Source organism: Lichenostomus cassidix, chromosome 15 (genome assembly GCF_008360975.1).
Source record: "Lichenostomus cassidix isolate B80296 chromosome 15, HeHo_3.0, whole genome shotgun sequence".
In the NCBI taxonomy this organism is placed as follows: Eukaryota; Metazoa; Chordata; class Aves; order Passeriformes; family Meliphagidae; genus Lichenostomus; species Lichenostomus cassidix.
This window is the reverse complement of record NC_139496.1, coordinates 10,908,973-10,926,682: the sequence shown is the minus strand read 5'-3', so window position 1 is coordinate 10,926,682 and position 17,710 is coordinate 10,908,973. Positions and strand designations below refer to the sequence as shown.

Below are 17,710 nucleotides of genomic sequence, written 5' to 3'. Positions count from 1 at the left end.
GGCGGCTGCGGGGAGCGGCGGGGATGGGCGTGCGGAGCGGCGGCCTCCAGAGGCGGCTCCGGGGTGCCCCCGCTACGGCACCGGCGGCGTTTGGGGAAGGGGGCACGCGGCTTCGGAGCCCGGCACGGCCGCGCGTGGAGCCCCCCCGGCGGCGGCGCTCGGGAAGCTCGCAGCGGGGAGAGCGGCCGGGCAGCGGCCGGGCTGGCGGGGCGGCGGGAGGCCGGGGGGCGAGGCGGCCCCCATGCACCCCCCTAGAGGCGGGCGCTGCCGGCCCCTTCCCTCCTCCCTCCCTGCTCCCTCCCCTCTGATCATGTTGACATATTCACACGGCCCGAAGTACTAGTGATGCTTTGCTGCAGCGTTACAGTTTCCGACACCTTCTTTTTATAACTCGGCGCTGTCCCCCTCCACCCGAGCTGTCAGAACCCCGCCTATGGAGCCTCACAATTGGTCCGAAAGCGTCAAAGAGCCAATCAAGGCGGCTCCAGCTCCCCTGTAACCCACAACACATCCCTACGATCGGGTGCACGCAGAGCACAGACTCACAGGGAATTCTCAGAGCCGAGAGGCTCCTTCTCCCTCTCTCTTCTCTCTCTTTCTCTTTTCCTCTCTTTCTCCCTCCCCCCTTTTTCTCTTCCTTTCTCTTTCCCTCTCTTTCTCTCTCTCTTTTGCGGAGACAACAGTATAATTCTGCCAGATTTTTTTTTTTTTTAAGGCAGAGCGAAAGAGAAAGAGAGGAGGAAAAATAAATTAAAAAAAAAAAAAAGGAGGAGGGTGAAAGAAAGAAGAGATCCTGATGGAAATCAGGGCACCCTGACCAGCTCCTGCTTGGGGAGTGAGGAAGGCGAGGCGGAAACGAGATTTCCCTACAAGTTTTTGCTGCTGAAGGTTGCTCAGGAGCCTTCCTCGGCCGGCGAGGGGGGGTGGGTTTGTTTGCTTCTTTCTGCTTTCCCTCCTTTCCCAGCCTCTGCTCTGCAGCCTGACCGTACGGAGGAAAGGTGGAGGGGTGGGGGGGAGGGGGAAGAGAGCCAGCCACCCAAAAAGAAAACCCAGCTTCGAGCCGTCACCCTCCGCCACGGAAGAGGAGAAGGGAGATTGGGACTAAGAGAAAAAAAGAAGAAGAAAAAAAAAAGGATTTCGGCTTGTCCAGCCCTTCTGCAGCAACAGGAGCAGACAGCGAACCCGGTGGATTTTTTTTCCCCTTCTTCGGCGTTTCTTTCCCAGCGCAAGGACTTCCACTCAGGAAAAAAACGCAAACAACTAAAAAGCAAAACAAAACCTCAGAGACCGAACACGAGAAAAAGCAAGACTAATAATGAACAATCCTGTTAATCCGCTGTCCCGAGGGCTGCAGATATGCCCCGGCTCGGGAAGTTGTAGGCTGTAGAAGTTCTGCCTCCCCCTCATGTACTGTGCTGTTTAGAACTTGTTTCCCCACTACCCTAATTTTTTTTTTATTATTTTTTTTGGTGCTTGATCGCTGTTATTGTTATTATCTTAATTTTTCTTCTTCGTGATGTGCTGTTAGAAACCACTCCGGGACTACTCCAGCAGTAGGAAGACCGAGGAGTGGAGTGGATGAATTTACCGATGAGAGATCCAGTAATCCCTGGGACAAGCATGGCTTATCATCCTTTTTTACCGCACCGGGCACCGGACTTTGCCATGAGCGCTGTGCTGGGACATCAGCCTCCCTTCTTCCCGGCTCTGGCTTTGCCTCCCAACGGGGCAGCCGCCCTGTCCCTTCCCGGGGCTCTGGCTAAACCCATCATGGATCAGCTGGTGGGGGCTGCAGAGACTGGTATCCCCTTCTCTTCCCTGGGTCACCAGGCAGCAGCCCATCTGAGGCCTTTAAAAACTCTGGAGCCAGAGGAGGAGGTAGAAGACGATCCGAAAGTGCATCTGGAAGCTAAAGAGCTTTGGGAGCAATTCCATAAAAGAGGCACGGAGATGGTGATTACCAAATCGGGAAGGTAGGTCTGGGTCGGGGGTTCGTGCCTTTTTTCCCCCTCTCTCCCCCACTCCTCGGTCTGTGCACCCCACCAGAGCACAGCTCTCCCTGCGGCGCCTTTCTGCATAAATCTCCTTTCACCTGGAATTACGGAAAGCTTTAGGCAGCCGGAGATCCGAGCCCGGCTGGGGCACCACGCTGCCGGGAAAAGCCCAAACGCGACCCGGCCCTGCTCAGCGTGTGCGTGTGCAGGGGGTGAGAGGGTCCCTTCATGGTTCAGTAGCTTAATACTTTCTGGAGAAGACTGGGAGCAGGAAGAAAATAATTCGGGGGTGGAAAAGGGGTTGGCCTGGTTTGCAGCCTCGCTCCACGCAGTTTTTTCTCCTTAAGAAAGAGAAAGGGGAATGAAGGGAAAACCCTTTGGAGCGACGTGTGGCTGCTGGTGGGGCAGGAGGGCAGGAAGGCTCGGTGGATCAGGCTGTGTCTCTGTCTGCGCTGGGATCTCGGCTGGGTTTGTGCTGACTGATTAAATCTGGAAACGTACAGAAAAGCTGACAAAACTCCCCAGCGTCCTGCAGCCGCTGCTGGAGTGGCAGGGAAGGGTTTGCAGCTCGGCGCTGCCTGTCCCTGTATTTATGTAACCTTCACGTGGGAATGAATGAACGCACACGGCGCGTCCACGCTCGGCATTTCTGCTTTTTATAGGTTTACCCGTCTGAAATCCCTCTCTATATTCGCTACTCATTGACATCTGGACTCTTTTACAACCCTACCTATCGCCGTGACGATACGTAGGGTGAAAACCTCCTTAGCAGCCGGGTGTTTTTCTAAGGGGCTCCCTGAGAAACCTCCCAAACTCTCCCCATGTGATTTGCCAGGAGAATTACTCGAGGAAGCCACTCCTGAAAAGTCTTCTTAGATGGCCTTCAGCTGCCTTGCTGGAGCTTCGCCTGTTTGCAAAGCACCAGTTGCAGGCTACAGGCTCAGGAAAAATAAATAAATACAAGCCCTAAAAGCAGCGTGGAGAAAAAAAAATTCTCCTCACCTATTTTACTGCTTTCCCGAAGTTTTTTCTGTTAATTGTGGTCAAAAGTTTTTGCGTGAAAGCCTCGGCCAGCATTAAGAGCTCTTGCATGTTGCAAAGTCATGTGTTTCCTTTTAAGTTGAGATTTGCTGAATGCCAACCGCTCGATATAATAAACAGCAAATTTGTGGTATCCTGTTGCAGTTTGGAGCCGGGCTTGGGAGCGGAGGGGAGCGGGGTTTGCAGGGAGCCCCGGCAGGCTGGAGCGTGGGGAGAGCCCCGGCAGCCACCCTGCCCTCGCTGGGGGTTTTTTCTTCTCCCCTGTAAAGTGCACAACTCCGCTCTGTGTCGGGAGGTTGGGTTGTTGCAGTCCGGACGATTTGTTTTATCGGGGTGCGATCAGCTCCCATTTCTTTGTTTAGCAGGCAAAAAGGAAACTAATGGGAGATCAGAGAGCCCCAAATGGGCCTTAGCTGTTTAGGAATGGCAGAGAGAGGTAGGCGCCTGCTGATTTCTAGGGAATGCCTACCTTTCCCATCCAGGGACCATTTTCTCCTGCAACTTCTAAGCATTTGAGAAACCTTTTCGCTGGGGGCGGTGGGGGGAAACCTTTTTGCTGGACACAGACTGACTTTGCTGCTTTTGAGAGCTAAAGTAGTTGCTCGCTAGTCGTGCTACCAAAATTCAGAAGCTTATTTAAAGGTTGTAATTAATTTAATTTTATTTTATTTTTGTCTTGTCTTTTCTTTCCCCACCTCCTCCCCGCCCTCCCCCCTCTGCCCATAGGAGAATGTTTCCTCCATTTAAAGTGAGATGCACTGGACTGGATAAAAAGGCCAAGTACATTTTATTGATGGATATTGTGGCGGCTGATGATTGTAGGTACAAATTCCATAATTCCCGGTGGATGGTAGCCGGCAAGGCTGACCCTGAAATGCCAAAGAGAATGTACATCCACCCGGACAGCCCGGCCACCGGCGAACAATGGATGTCCAAAGTCGTCACCTTTCACAAGCTGAAGCTCACTAACAACATCTCTGACAAGCACGGATTTGTGAGTGCCTTTTACACCTTCCTTCGCCCCCCTTGTCCCCTCCCTCGCCACCCGGCCGGAGCGGGGGGTCCCGGCGGGGGGGTCTGCCCGGAGCACGGCGGCTGCTCGGCCAGGCTGGCCCTGCTGGCAGCTCCGAACTGCGGGCAAAACGGGGCACGGAGATCTCCCCAAGCTCCCGGGGCCGGGCATCTGTCCGGTTTCTACTAGTCCTTGATTTTCCCTGCTGCTGAGGTCAGGATTAAAGCCTGGAGTTCGCTCTGTAACCTCCCCGTGCCATGCAGCGTTAACTTTAGGGATACATTTCCAGCGCAGCGCAACTCGATATTTCTCGGAGCTGCGGTGACTTTATTTATCTCTATATACTTTTAATAAAGTCGATCACACTTTCTAAGCGTAGGGAAACGATATGCATATGTGTATAAAAGGCTTAAAGGCCTAAGTACGCAAACGTTTAAATCTATATTAATCTGGATAATGTAAAGCAAGCCGGAGTGAAAATAAACAGCGACCAAAAGCAGAGGTCAAGTTGCCCATTCATGTCTATCCACTCCTTTACATTTGCCGGGTGTGCAGAGATAAAAACTTACTCTGAGAGTGAAATCAAACAAATCTGCTGATAAGTGCTCTGTCGATCCTGGCCATTTCTTTCTATTCCTGGGAAAGCCTGCGCCTCGGAGCCGGGGCTCGCTGGTGGTGGCCGCGGCCGGGGGATCTCTAATGTGCCGAAGATTGCATTTGCTGCCTGTGATTTGATTAGACGATACATTTTTGCCTCTCGCAGAAGGCCTTAAGTGAATTGGGGCACGCAATTAGACCGAGCCGAGGCGCTCGTGGTGGTGTTGCAATTGTAGCTGCTGCTGCTGCTGCTTTCCTTGATTTTAATTTTTGGTTTTATACACTTTGAAATCAAAAGACATTGCTGCCGGAGCCCAAACAGCTTCTCCCCCTCTCCGAGCAGAGCTCTGATGGGATTCCCCCCTCTCTGCTCTCCTCCGAGAGGTCCAGCGGGAGCCTAACCCGGGCTAGCTGGAGCTGTCAGGACTTTTAGCTGGATGCTGCGAGGCGTGTGCGTGTGTTTGGAGTGTGCTTGGCGGGGAGGAGGAGTGAGGGGAGGAAGGAGAGGGAAGGCAGATTAGGAGGAGAAAGTGCCGATGGCTGGGGGAAATGCTGCTCCTGCTGACCGTCTTCTTTCCCCCCCTCCTGCCCTCTGCGCTGCCGGCCGCTGCCCCCCCTCCCCAGACCATTTTGAACTCCATGCACAAGTACCAGCCCCGGTTCCACATCGTCCGAGCCAACGATATCCTCAAGCTTCCTTACAGCACGTTCAGGACCTACGTTTTCCCGGAGACTGAATTCATCGCAGTGACCGCATACCAGAATGATAAGGTAAGGAGATTAAGAGAGGATTTGTTTTACGTGTTTTGGCTTTTAAGAGAACTTTTACTCTGCATTGTTCCCTTAAAACTCACGAAGCCCATCCCGCTCTTGTCTCTCTCTCTCTCTCTCTCTCCCCCCCTCATCTTTTCCCCCAAAACCTCCTTGATCCAACTTCGGGAAGGCGCTGGGGGAGGGGGTCGAGCACTCTGCTAATACCGACCTCGGGGAAGGCAATTAAAAGGAGGGAGGACTGGGGCTGGGGGGGGGCGAGAATGTTTAGGGGTTTTCTACCAATTTTTTTTTTCCCGGTATCAATCCCCAGTATGAGGAAAGGGATGGGGTGGGGTTTGCTGCTCTCAGTGTGGATTTAATCTAAGAAGCATCAGGAGAAAAAAAATTAATAAAAAAGACTCGGCTCCGTGTGTCGAAAGACAGAGTGGGGAGAGCAGCGGGGCTGAGATTTTGTAATTCTTCCTGGCCTTTGTGCTGTTTTAGCTCCTTTAACAGCAATTGGCAATAAGGCTAGAGCGCACGTCTGGTTCCTATTATTATTATATTATGATATTTTTTTTTTTTTTGCATCCTGCAGTGTTTTATTATTTTTTGTGGTGCAGAAATATGCTCTGGTCAGAGAGGGGTATCTCGCTTGAATTTAGCTGGAAGGGCTGAAAAAGCCCGCGTGAGAAAGTTTTGCAGCGCTGCAAACGCTGCCTTTCCATTGCTGCTGGTTTATTGTCGCTCGCGACGAAGGTGGTATATTCGGGAGAGTGGCAAATGGCGAATTTACGATGATTAAGTGAAGTGGAAGGAAGCGAAGGAGCCAAAAAAGGGGCTTTGATTTTTTTTGTTGTCTGTGAATTACAACTTTGCGTTGGTGTGCGTTGAGCGCAGAGGGTCTGGATGCGCAGCGGCCGCTCGCTGCTGCTCCCCTGCGCCTCTCTCTGCCCCTCACATCCTTCACCGCGGAAAATTAAAGGGTGAGGAAAGGGGGGCTCTGTACCCTTCTGCCCTCGGTTTCCAAAAAGCCGCTTCCCCCTCGGGGCTCGGGCTATTTTCCCCTCTCTCCGCGGCCGGGCACTTGCGAGGAAACGGAAAGAAAATGAGTGTTGGGAGAGTAGACTTCGCTATGGGACTTTTCAGCAGGGCTGCTCGGCCCGGTCAATCAGCTGGGGGCGGCTCGGCTGAGGGACAGAAATGAGCATATTTGTGTGATTGCCATGAAATCGGCTGCGAAGCGGCGTGCGGAAGCGGCGGGGAGCCCTGGGCTCGGCGCGGGGGGAGCAGAAGGCACGGCCGGGAGCACCTGGATTAAAAGTCCCGCTGCTTTGAGCAGTGGGGTTTTCCTGCTCTTTCCTGATGCCGTGTGCGCGGCGGCGGGGGTGGCTCGGGAGCCAGGGCCGGTCCTGCCCGCACTCGGGCGGGGTTTCCTTGTCGGGGTCCTCCTCTGCTGCTAATTTGGGGGTTGCAGCGCTTCCAGGAGCGGGAGCGGAGCGGCGAGGAGGCGGCATTCCCGTTCCCGGTGCCCGCATCCTGCTCCGGCTCAGTGAGCCCCGGCCGGGCTGGGAATTCAGCTCCGCGCATCGTACGCGCAGACACCAGGCACTCGCGGGATGCCCCGCACCCCTCATCCCTCCGAATAGTCATTCCCTCCATAACCCGAACCCCGAGGAAACCAAAAAAACTTCCACGCACACCCCCCCAAAAAATACGGGCTGGCTCCTGGCACCCCTGGCGCCCCAACACACACGGAGCATAATGCGATTATATAAAGTATTTTATTATAGCGAGGGGGTGGGTATGATTCCTTTGCGGTTTAATTATGGTATTTAAAGAGTTTTAAGCACAGGCATAACTTGCATGGGTCTCATTGCGCGGCTCAATTAATTCCGAGGTGGTGGCAGCAACACGGAGCTCTTTCATTGCCACCACGGGCAGGGTCACCGGCCAGCCCGGCGGGGGATCGGGGGCGAGCTGCGTCCAAAGAGCTCGGGAAAACACATGGATTCACCCAAAAACCAGAGACCTTTGCCCCCTGCCCTGTCCTGCTCCTGCCGGGATCCTGCCTGCACGGGGGGAACTGGGAAGAGTGGGTTTCGCTGTTGTTTTCTCACACAAAAATCTCCTTATTCCGTCCCAACCAACCCCCCGGCTATTTTTTTTTTCTCTCCATCCTATAGATCACGCAATTAAAAATTGACAACAACCCCTTTGCCAAAGGTTTTCGGGACACCGGGAATGGAAGGAGGGAAAAGAGGTGAGTCTGGCTGGATTCTGCACAGGCACCTCGTTTGGTTTGCATGTGCTAAGCTCCGAACACGAGCAGAGGTCAAAAATCACCTTGCCTCGCCTCCAAACCACACTTCCCCCCGCCAAAATCCATAAGGATCTTGGCGTTAATAGCGTCAAACGGATTGCATGGGAATTCTTTCCTGCTTTCCACGTTTATTTTTCACGGCGCAGGGGATGGCTGGCCAAAGGGAGCGCAGTACATTAAGCAAATATTGCCGGAGAAAGAAGTTTCCCCTAAAAATTCGAGAGGGAATATTACAGTGTAGTTTGCATCTAGGGCTGGAGAAGAGGGAGAAGTGAGAGCTGAAAACTACTGGAATCTCCTCTGGCGTTTTTCTGGGGGCTGTGTGGAAAAGACTAAAATGTGGAGGAGAAACCTATAAATAAACTGTTATCTCATGGATATGGAAGTAATTAATGATAGAAGATTCTTTAGATTTTCCAAAAGCAGCAGGACACAGTTTGTGTCCCAGGTAGGCAGACAGAACTCGTTATAATGGGACTCAAGATTTTTATTTTTAATATAAGAAGAAAATATAGGGAGAAAAAAGAGAAAAGGACCATTTTTTCCCTTTGATGGGGAATGGTCCCTGTTTTGTTGTCTTACAGGAGACAGGATATTTTAGTCATTGGCACTGGGGGCTAGATAGTGAATAAATCTATCTGTTCCTCTTTTTTCCAAACAAATAAACAAGCAAACAAACAAAAAAAGATGGGGGAGCATGATGTAAACCAAGAGGCCTCTGTCCCTGCCCAGCACACACACAAACATGCACACGCCAGCTCCTCTTGTCCGTCAGTGTGAAAATAAAGCCAGCGCTGGAGCCACAGGACGGAAATGATTTCTAATTTCTCTCTAAATATAAATAGATTTTTACTCCGGGTTAATTGTTGGTGAAAAGATTACATAAAGTGCCTAACAAAATAACCACTTCCTAGCAATCTTAGCAACCATTAAGATGGCTCATATCTCTGGAACATCCTTGCCTTTTAAAAGCTAATCTCCAGGGAATGCTTCCCTCTCCCCTCCGCCCCTCGTCTTTAATATCAGCCCTCGCTGAGGAGCTGCTCAGCTTCCAAGAAATCTCCTCTCATTAGCAGCCAAGCCCTGCCTGCCAGAAACTCTCCTCCTCGAGGGGACCGTGGCTCTTAATTCCCCTGCGCTGCTCGTGCCCAAATGGGAGCTGCAGGAGGGGCTGGGGAGGAGGAGGAGGAGGGCTCCCGGGGGGCGCCGGGGGCTGCTCGCCCAGCGGGTTCTGTGCCCGCAGGAAGCAGCTGACCCTGCAGTCCATGCGGGTGTACGACGAGAGGCAGAAGAAGGAGAATCCCACCTCGGACGAGTCGTCCAATGAGCAGACAGCCTTCAAGTGCTTTGCCCAGTCCTCCTGCCCTGCCGTGCCTGCCGTGGGCACCTCCAGCCTCAAAGGTGAGAGCTGTGGCCCCCTGGGAGAGCCTGGGTGCCTGCTCTGTGTGGTGACAAAAGCTGGCCTGTGCCACTGCCCTCTGGCACTGGCCTGTGTTCCTTCCTTCCCCTCCTGCCCTCCTGCCTTCCTCTTTCCTTCTTTTCTCATGTCTTCTCTCTTTGCTCTTTTCTCTCATTTCTTTCTCTCTTTAGTTCCCCCCCTTTTTTCCTTCTTTCCCTCATTCTTCTTGTTTCTTTTCTTTTTCTCTTCCCCTCTTCTCCCTATTCCCCCCTCACTCTCTCCCTCTGCCTTCCTCACTCTTCCTCTCCTTCTCCCTCTCCTCCCCAGCCTCCCTCTCCCCTCGCTGCACGTTCATCCCTCCCCTCCTTGGTTCAGAGAGGAGCCAGCTCCGAGTCAAGGGAGCAAAGACAGACCACGGGGCAAAAGTTCAGAACTGGAGTCACTCCATTAATATTCCTCTCTGAATCTGTTATTAGAGGAAGGATCTTTCCCCTGGATACAATCCCGAACTTTGTTATAGAAAAGTCACCCTGGGTTTCTTCGTGCGGGGTTGGGAGCTGTCTGCAGCTCTCTCGTATGTATTAATCCATCCAGGGGCGCGAGGGGGGGCAGGGGGAGGAGGAAACAACCTCTTTTTTGTAGTTGCTTTACTCGTTTTTTTAAAAGGCCTGCCGAGCTGAGGGGAGGGGAGCTGGGAGGGGACCCGAAAAGCAAACCAGAGCTTCGCACCTGGGGCGCTGAAATTAGGAGATGAAGTGCAGAGGAATCCAGCGAAGCCGTGCATGTGTTTGGGCAAAAGGGGGGCCCAGGGGGCGATGAAGATGGCTGGGGGGGGTGTGTCCGTGTGCTTACAAAGTTCGCCCATTGAAAGGGATGAAAAGTTCGGCAAACTTCGCAGGAGACACATTCCCAAGGCCCTTCAGCCCTGCCCCGAGCTTCTGCTGTCCCGTTCCTCCTCTACCCCCGCTCCGGCCGGGGCGGGACGGGGTGTCCCTGGGGGTTCCCGCAGCCCCGGGGAGCCCCGGGGAGAGGAGCCGCTGGCCCCGGGCCCGCCCGGCTGGGGGGTCGCTCCTCCGGGCCGCCGCTTTGTTTCGCGGCCAATTCTGCTGCGTTGTGTAAAACTCGCGCTGCCTTAGACGGGGCGGGCGGTGGGAGCCGGGGGCTGTATTTATTTATATAATAATAAAAAAGGGGAAGCGTTTCCACACAAACCTCTGGCCGGCCAGGAAGCCTCTCTGCCCCCTCTCTCCCAGCCCGATGGGGGTTTCGGGATGTGCAGTGCCGGATCCCAGCCCCGGGCCCCCTTTGTCTTGCAGATCTCTGCCCCAGCGAGGGAGACAGCGATGCAGACAGCAAAGACGATCCCTTGCTAGAAGGCAACGAGTCGGGCAAAATCAGCACGACCACCGCCGCCACCCCAGCGCCGGCCAGCTCCGCTGCCACCGCGGGGGACGACCCCCGGGACAAGGGGGGCAGCCCCTCCAAAAGCCACTTCTTCCCAGGGGACTCGGCGGGGAGTCGGAGCCGAGAGAGGACTGAGAAAGCCCCTCCGGACTCCCGGCACAGCCCGGCTGCCATCTCTTCCAGCACCCGGGGGGGAAGCCTGAGCGGCGAGGAACTGAAAAGCCCCCTCAGGGATGGCCCCAAAGTAGACGAGAACCGACTGCTGGGGAAAGAACCCTTCACCCCCCTGACGGTCCAAACCGACAGCACGGCCCACCTGAGCCAGGGACACTTGCAGAACCTCGGCTTCCCCCCTGCGCTGGCCGGCCAGCAGTTCTTCAACCCTCTGGGGAACGGGCACCCGCTGCTGCTGCACCCCGGCCAGTTCGCCATGGGGGGAGCCTTCTCCGGCATGGCCGCGGGCATGGGGCCTCTCCTCGCCACCGTCTCCGGGGCATCCGCCGGGGTCTCGGGACTGGACAACACGGTCATGGCCACGGCGGCGGCCCAGGGACTCTCGGGAGCATCGGCGGCTGCTTTGCCTTTCCATCTGCAGCAGCACGTCCTGGCTTCACAGGTACTGCGCTCCCCCCGCGCCGCCCCTCCGGGTCGGGAGGGCTCCGACCCTGGGGAGGGGGGCAGAGGGCACCTCCTTTCGCGTCCCCTGTGTCCCCCGACACTGCCCCTCTCGGGGGCCAGTCACAGGGCTTGGGAGAAGGTGGGAGGAGGGCAAGCTCTGGTGGGGTGGTGAGGGTGGCCCAGCGCGATCTCCTTGAGCTCTCCCCCCGTGCCGTGCCGGGCTCAGAGCCCTGCAGCCCCCGGTGCCACCGGGGCAGGACCGGGGCGCGTCCCGGCCTGCCAAGGGAGCCGCTGTCGGGGGGATGTGCCCGGGGCTGCCCCGGGGAGCGGGGGGGCCGGACCTGCTGGCAAAGGGCGCTTGCCGCGGCCAAAGAGAACCTGCCGGTGAGGGGCAGAGTCGGGGAGAGACAGCAGGGCCTGTTGGCCCCGCGATGGGCCGCAGCGGGAGGGGAGCCGTGCGGGGCAGAGCCCGGGCAGGTCAGCCCGCTAGCCCACGTGTTTTTGGCCTCGGCACTGGGGACAGCTCTCGGTCCCGCTGGCGTGCGAGTCCCTGGCGCGGGGGTGCCGCGGTAACCCTTTCCTCTCTCTGCTCCCCTCCCGCAGGGCCTGGCCATGTCTCCCTTCGGCAGCCTTTTCCCTTACCCCTACACCTACATGGCGGCGGCGGCCGCAGCCTCCAGCGCCGCCTCCAGCTCGGTGCACCGGCACCCGTTCCTGAGCGCCGTGCGGCCGCGGCTCCGCTACAGCCCCTACCCGCTGCCCGTGCCGCTGTCGGACGGCAGCAGCCTGCTCACCACGGCGCTGCCCGGCCTGGCCGCGGGCTCCGCGGAGGGCAAGGCGGGCGGGCTGAGCGCCAGCCCCGGCTCCGTGCCCCTGGACTCCGCCTCGGACCTCACCAGCCGCTCGTCCACGCTCTCGTCCGGCTCCGTGTCGCTGTCCCCCAAGCTGGGCGCCGACAAGGAGGCTGCCACCAGCGAACTGCAGAACATCCAGCGCCTGGTCAGCGGGCTCGACCCCAAGCAGGACAGATCCCGCAGCGGCTCCCCGTAACCGCCCGGCCTCCGGGAGCTCATTTCAAATCAGTCTCGCAGTGCACTTTGTTTGAAAGAAACCACATCCTCCACACCGCGAGTGGTTTTTTTGTTGTTTTTTTTTTTTTAACCCCTCTTTTATTTTGTTTTTTTTTCTTCTTCTTTTCTATTTTTTTTTTTTAATATAAAATCCCGCGGCGTTGTGTGCTTAGCAACCGAAAGGGAGCTGGTGGAGCGAGGGGGAAAAGGGTCGGGATGGGGAGCGCTGGGTCGGAGGCTCCTCACAGGGAGCACAACTGGCCGGATCGAGGCACCGGTGGGGTTTGTGGCATCCTCCTTTGATTTTATTTTATTTTTTTTTAACAGTGTAAAAAAAGACAAAAAAAAAAACCCAACCCAAAAAACAAAACCAAAAGACCCTCGGAAGAAAAAAGAGAAAAAATTAAAAAAAAAAACCCTAAAAGAAAAATAAAATAAAATTTAAAAAAATCAAACAAACTTGTGAATAAAAAATAAGGAAGAGAAGTGATTTTTTTTTTTCTCTCCGAAACAAAAGTGTGTAAGTAACTCGAATATTGGTTCTTCAACAGTTGTTTCCTGGGCGGGTTGTTAACCACAACCCCCTCAGTCGATAGTAAGGGAAGCTGTGTGTTTAAAATATTATTGTGATGTCTGAGAGCCCATCGGTGGCTTTTTTTTTGCATGTTCCAGAGTAGTCTGCTTTTTTTTTTTTTTTGGGGGGGGGGTGGTATTTTTTATTTCAGTGGGGTTTTATTGTTTATTTTTAACGCTCGTTTCAAATCCCAGGGAAAAAAATTATTAATAATAATAAAAACAAAAATAAGACCTTTGTCCCTCTACCTTAAACTTCCTCCCTTGTAGCAACAAAAATAAGAAGTGTAGTTGGAAAGGAAAAAAAAAAGTGAATTTATTTTATCTAAAAACCTCTGTAGCTTGACTGTAGGTTTATCACAGCTTTCCCTCTTTAATTGTATATGCAATAACAAGGTTTAAACATACTGAGAAGAAGAAAAGAGCGGACACTATTATTAAAACAAAGTATTTATGTAATTATTTGATAACTCTTGTAAATACGTGGAATATGAATACTCGAAATTAAACTTTAATTTATTGACATTGTACATATCTCTGTAAATACGACTGCAGCTGTCTTCTTTTTTTTTTCCCTTCTGTTTTTATTTTTAGTCGTTTTCATTTCAAAGTTGGTAATTCCTTTCAACAGAGATCCCGACCCAGAGGAGAAATTCCCCCATTTTTAATCAGAGCTCACTTTTTAATCAGAGCTCACTCAGTCCAGGAAAACCTCGTCCTTTTGTCAAGGAGCCGAATGCAAAAGGCAAAGCAGAAAGGAACCAAATTAATCAAAGACCTTAAGAAAAATTCCAAGAAAGAAAAAGACAAAGCAGTGTGCCATGGTAGCTTTTAATCCTCGATTTCTTCAGTGTTCAAAATGTCAATAACAACAAAATTATATACCTTTCTCCACGACAAGAAGCTTCTCCAGTGGCTTGAGAGAAAATAAAAAAAAGGTGAAGATTCTAGGATTTTCTTTACTTTCTGTTATTTTTCCCCCGTTTCCTCGGTGTGTCAGAAAACAACCCCGCGATGGAGTTTTACTACTGTGCTTATTGTTGTCTTTGTTTGAGTGAGTGCATATTTTCTCGGGTTGAAAGTCAGGTGCTCAGAGCTGGTTCAAAGGAAAAAAAAAAAAATGAAGGTATATTTTGTGTTATATAAATGTTGAGAAGTTCTTGCTATTTTTTTTTTCTGTATTTTTTTTTTTCTCCCCCTTTTAAAAAAGTCACTGAAGTTTCAATAAATTTTTATTGAAATGTCTTGGGCGTACTGTGAAATGCCTTCACCCCAACCCTCCCCAAAGTGCCTGGGAGGATGGAAGGGTTGAAAGATATATATTCCTCTTCTGCCTTTCTCCTCCACCCCCTTCCCCGCTCCCGATATTAAGATATTTCCCCTGGAAGGAGCTAGTGCGAACCAGTCGAGGTGGTGTCGTTTGAATTGTTGGGGGGGAAGGACGAGTTTTAAGCGAGCTGTTTAATGCTCCTTTTCCGTCTTGATCCCTCTCGCTTTTAAAGCCGATCCAGAGGCTGCTAAAGTCACCTCTTTTAATGGAACAATATTAAGTGGCGTTTGAAAAGTTAATGAGGAAGGCTCAGCTATGCTTTTATCTGTCATAAATTAATAACGCAAAAGTGAAGAATTAGAGAATAGATCGGTTAAATTTTAATGCAGAGCCCTCCTTCAAAGTTTCCAGGTAAAGCGCTCAGGAGTTGATGCTGTTGCTGAGCTCCTTTTCCTCTCCTGTCCGGGCAGAGGATTTGGCTTTTCCAGTTAGTTATCACCTGGAAATACACGATTTTTTAAAACTTATTTTTCGCCTTTTCCTTGGAATCGCCTCTTCTCGCCCTCAGGCTCGTGATATATCGGGATTTAGCTGGGAAATGGCTGGAACGGGGACAGACATGCAGGCTGCCGGCTGGACCAGTGGCCTGGGAGGTCACTGAGAGGAGAACTGAGGAGAGCTGGCAGCCCCAGCCTGTTCCCCTGCCAGTCTATGAGCACATCCTTTAGCAGAACATATATATTTCTTGTTAATGAGATTTTTTTCCCCCCCATCCCTTCAACAGCTAGTGGCCCGTATATTGAAAAGTGATTCATCCTCCGCCAGTAATAAATATTATAAGGATGTACTTCCAGCCCGTATCCTGTTTTATGCTCTGCCTGCCCCTCGGCCCGCGGCCCCTGCTCCTGCGCCGGCGAGATAAAGGGAGATCCAGGGGGTGAAAGTGCCCAGAAAGCTTTTTTTTCCCCTCCCGATTTTTTAATTTAAAAATCCCCCCGCGAGCACCAAACTGTTCTCCTCCGTGGGGGAACGGGACCCTTCCCATTCCAGCTTGGGAATGGGGTTTGGGTTAAATCCTCGGTGTTTGAGTGGGGGAAAGGTTTGGGCTGAGCAGGATCTTTCCTCTCCCTCTTCCCCCACCCTCGGATGGCCCAAGGTGACGACTCCTGGAAATGTCACTTGAGCCGATGCTCCCCTGAGCTGGCCTGGGCGAGGAGGGGCTTTTAGGGACAGAGGTGGCGTCGGGTCTGGCGAAAGGCACGAGGAAAGAAATGCACCCGGAGCAGGAGGCGGCGGCTGCGCAGCCAGCGCGGAGGCTGCAGCCCCACGAGCGCCTTTCCACACGGATCCTCGGCGCGGGTGGGAGCTGCAGAATCTCCGCGAGAGGGAATGCGGTGCGAGGGGAGCAGGGCGGCGGGACAGAGCGCTGCCAGCCCCTGCGGGCGGTACAGCCATCCCTGCCACCGCAGCGACATTGCCCTGCCCTGAGCTCCGGCCTCAGCGGCAGCACAGACCCCTCTCCCTGCCAGACCCCCCCAGCCCCTTCGCTCCCACCTAGCTGCCTTCAGGAATGATGCTGGAGCCTCTGCTTTCACCCTCTCTGCCCCAAATCGCTCTTAGAGGGGGAGAGCGGCTATGAGCTGGGTACGAGTGGGGGAAACTTCCTAGCTGGCGAGGAATTCGCTGCTGATGGCCAAGAGGAAAGCAACAGACACCCACCAGCCCCCAAACCCCTTCCCGTCTCGCTTTCCTGCCGGCCCAGCAGCCTCCCGGCAGGCCAGGCGGGCACCGGCAGCCCTCGGGGCGCCGCAAGCCCCGAGCTCACGATTTATTCTTTTTAAGGCCGAGGGTGCAGCCTGATGGCTTTAAACCCCTCTTTTGCCCGGGCCTAACGCTGACCTCCCCCTCGCCATGCCCTTGCAAGAAATCCGTGTACCGCAGGTGTAACTCTGACTTGCAAATGGCTTTATCTCTTGTGTATCTTATTTGTATATAGTAACGTTAATGAGTAACTCTTGTGGCGCTTGTGGATGGAGGTAAACAGCGAGCAATCTCTGTGGATTATCCTGTCTATTACTCACCTGGCGCCTGTCTTGATATCCTCAATGGTTTTATGGCTGATGCAGGCGACCCGGCGCTGGGTGGGGGTGGCCGGCGGCGGGGGGGCTCCGGTGGGGCGCCGGCGCCACCTCTCGGGCAGCCTGAGCAGCGCCCGGCGACCCCCGGAGGGACCCACGGCCCGCGGGAGGGGACACGGAGCGCGGGGACAGAGAGCTCGGGGCGCGGAGGGGTGAGCCAGCACCCCGCACCCCGCACCCCGCACCCCTCGGAGCTCCCCGCGGGCTCTGCTCGGAGCCCAGCTGGGTTTGACCCACGGGAGTTCTGCCCGCGAGTCCAAAGTCTCTGGGAAAGCGGGGCTGCGCCTTTGGGATGGAGGGGGGAAGAAGAGCCACAGCCTCTCCCCGGAGCAGCAGCGCCCCGGGGGCAGCGCGACACCGACACCCCGCCGGGCTGGGCACCCGCCGTCGCCGGCGCGCTCGGCCCACGCTCCGCTATTAGTTAATTATTGATTGATTACAAGTGAAAATTTATGACCCTCTTCCCCCCCAGCCTCTCCCCGCAGCCTCCCGGCCCCTCGCACGCACACACGCTCCTGCCCTCTGCAAACACTCCGGGGGAGGCGGGAGGCGTGTTGTTGTTTTTGGCCTTGACAGCTTCCAGGAATATGAAATATTTAAGCCCTTCGGTCGATCTCCCGTACCCTGGACGCCCTTTTTTTTTTTTTTTTTCCTTTTTTTTTCTCCTTTTTTTTTTTTTCCTTCCCCCCTTTCATGTCCCGGCTCGGAGGCTCCCGCGGCTGCCCGGCCCCCTCCCCGCACACAGCCGGCATGCGGGCTCGGAGCACGCCAGGCCTCGCAGATCAAAGGGACCTCTCCGGCCTCCGCACAAGGGAAGAGAAAAAAAAGGGAAAAAAAAAAAGGTCGATTTCTTTAACGATTGTTGGTAAAAGTCTTGGAAGCAGGGACCATCCCACCTCCTCCCTCGCCTCGGGCTGCAGGATTGCACCGGGAAACGATTTTGGGAAGGCAGGAAGAGGGTTTGGGAGAAGGGAAGAGAAAGCAAAAAGGGGGGAAAATTAAAAATATAGAGGAGTTGCTTAAAATTTCTCAGCCGGTTGTCTGCAGGGGTGCACGCACCGCCCGGCTGGGAGCCCAAACCGCAGCCCCGCTGGGCAGAGGGGTCGGTGCCACTCCCGGCCGTGCCCTTCCCAAAACGGGCTAACCCCGAACCCCCGAGTGTGCCCGTGGTTGTGCGGGGGGCACTGCCCCAGCTCCTGCCCGGAAACCCGGGCCGAGGGGCGCTGCCAGAGTGTGACCGGAGCGCTCTGCTCCACGCACGGACACGCGCGGCCCTGGGACACGGACGGACGGAGGGATGGCTGGCCGGACGCACGGACGGAGCGGCTGTTTGCTGTCTCGGGAGGGTGGATGGGCTGATGATCGCCCCGAGGCGCTGGCGCTTGGCACGGCGGAGGCGAGCGGCCGTGGCAGCGTGCGGGGACAGCCCCGCTGCCCCCCCGGTCCCTGTCACCCCGGCCGGGAGCGACAGCCGGCCGGGCGGATCCGCGCTGGAGGCGCCGGGACGGCGGCGCTGGA

The 17,710-nt window shown here is 54.6% G+C and overlaps 1 protein-coding gene across 3 annotated transcripts; it reads left to right on the top strand.

Moving 5' to 3' along the window:
* The first annotated feature begins 352 nt into the window (after positions 1 to 352).
* Positions 353 to 14,029, top strand: TBX3 (T-box transcription factor 3). 3 transcript variants are annotated; one of them, XM_085076154.1, is made up of 8 exons: positions 353 to 923; positions 1,529 to 1,973; positions 3,762 to 4,029; positions 5,269 to 5,415; positions 7,584 to 7,660; positions 8,964 to 9,121; positions 10,436 to 11,139; positions 11,745 to 14,029. In XM_085076154.1, exons 2-8 carry the CDS (start codon positions 1,579 to 1,581, stop codon positions 12,189 to 12,191), a joined length of 2,196 nt encoding a protein of 731 aa, XP_084932280.1. In that variant the 5' UTR covers positions 353 to 923; positions 1,529 to 1,578; the 3' UTR covers positions 12,192 to 14,029. The 3 variants fall into 3 exon arrangements, with proteins under 3 accessions (XP_084932280.1, XP_084932279.1, XP_084932281.1); XM_085076153.1 differs by having other exon boundaries at positions 353 to 1,973; XM_085076155.1 differs by lacking the exons at positions 353 to 923; positions 1,529 to 1,973 and adding an exon at positions 3,237 to 3,471.
* Positions 14,030 to 17,710: the final 3,681 nt, after the last annotated feature.

Bases quoted from the DNA above. Each gene is read 5' to 3' on its own strand.
- TBX3 (XM_085076154.1), top strand. From the start codon at position 1,579: ATGAATTTACCGATGAGAGATCCAGTAATCCCTGGGACAAGCATGGCT. The intron at 9,122-10,435 runs GTGAGAGCTGTG...TTTGTCTTGCAG, and splicing joins GGGCACCTCCAGCCTCAAAG to ATCTCTGCCCCAGCGAGGGA. The intron at 11,140-11,744 runs GTACTGCGCTCC...CCCCTCCCGCAG, and splicing joins AGCACGTCCTGGCTTCACAG to GGCCTGGCCATGTCTCCCTT.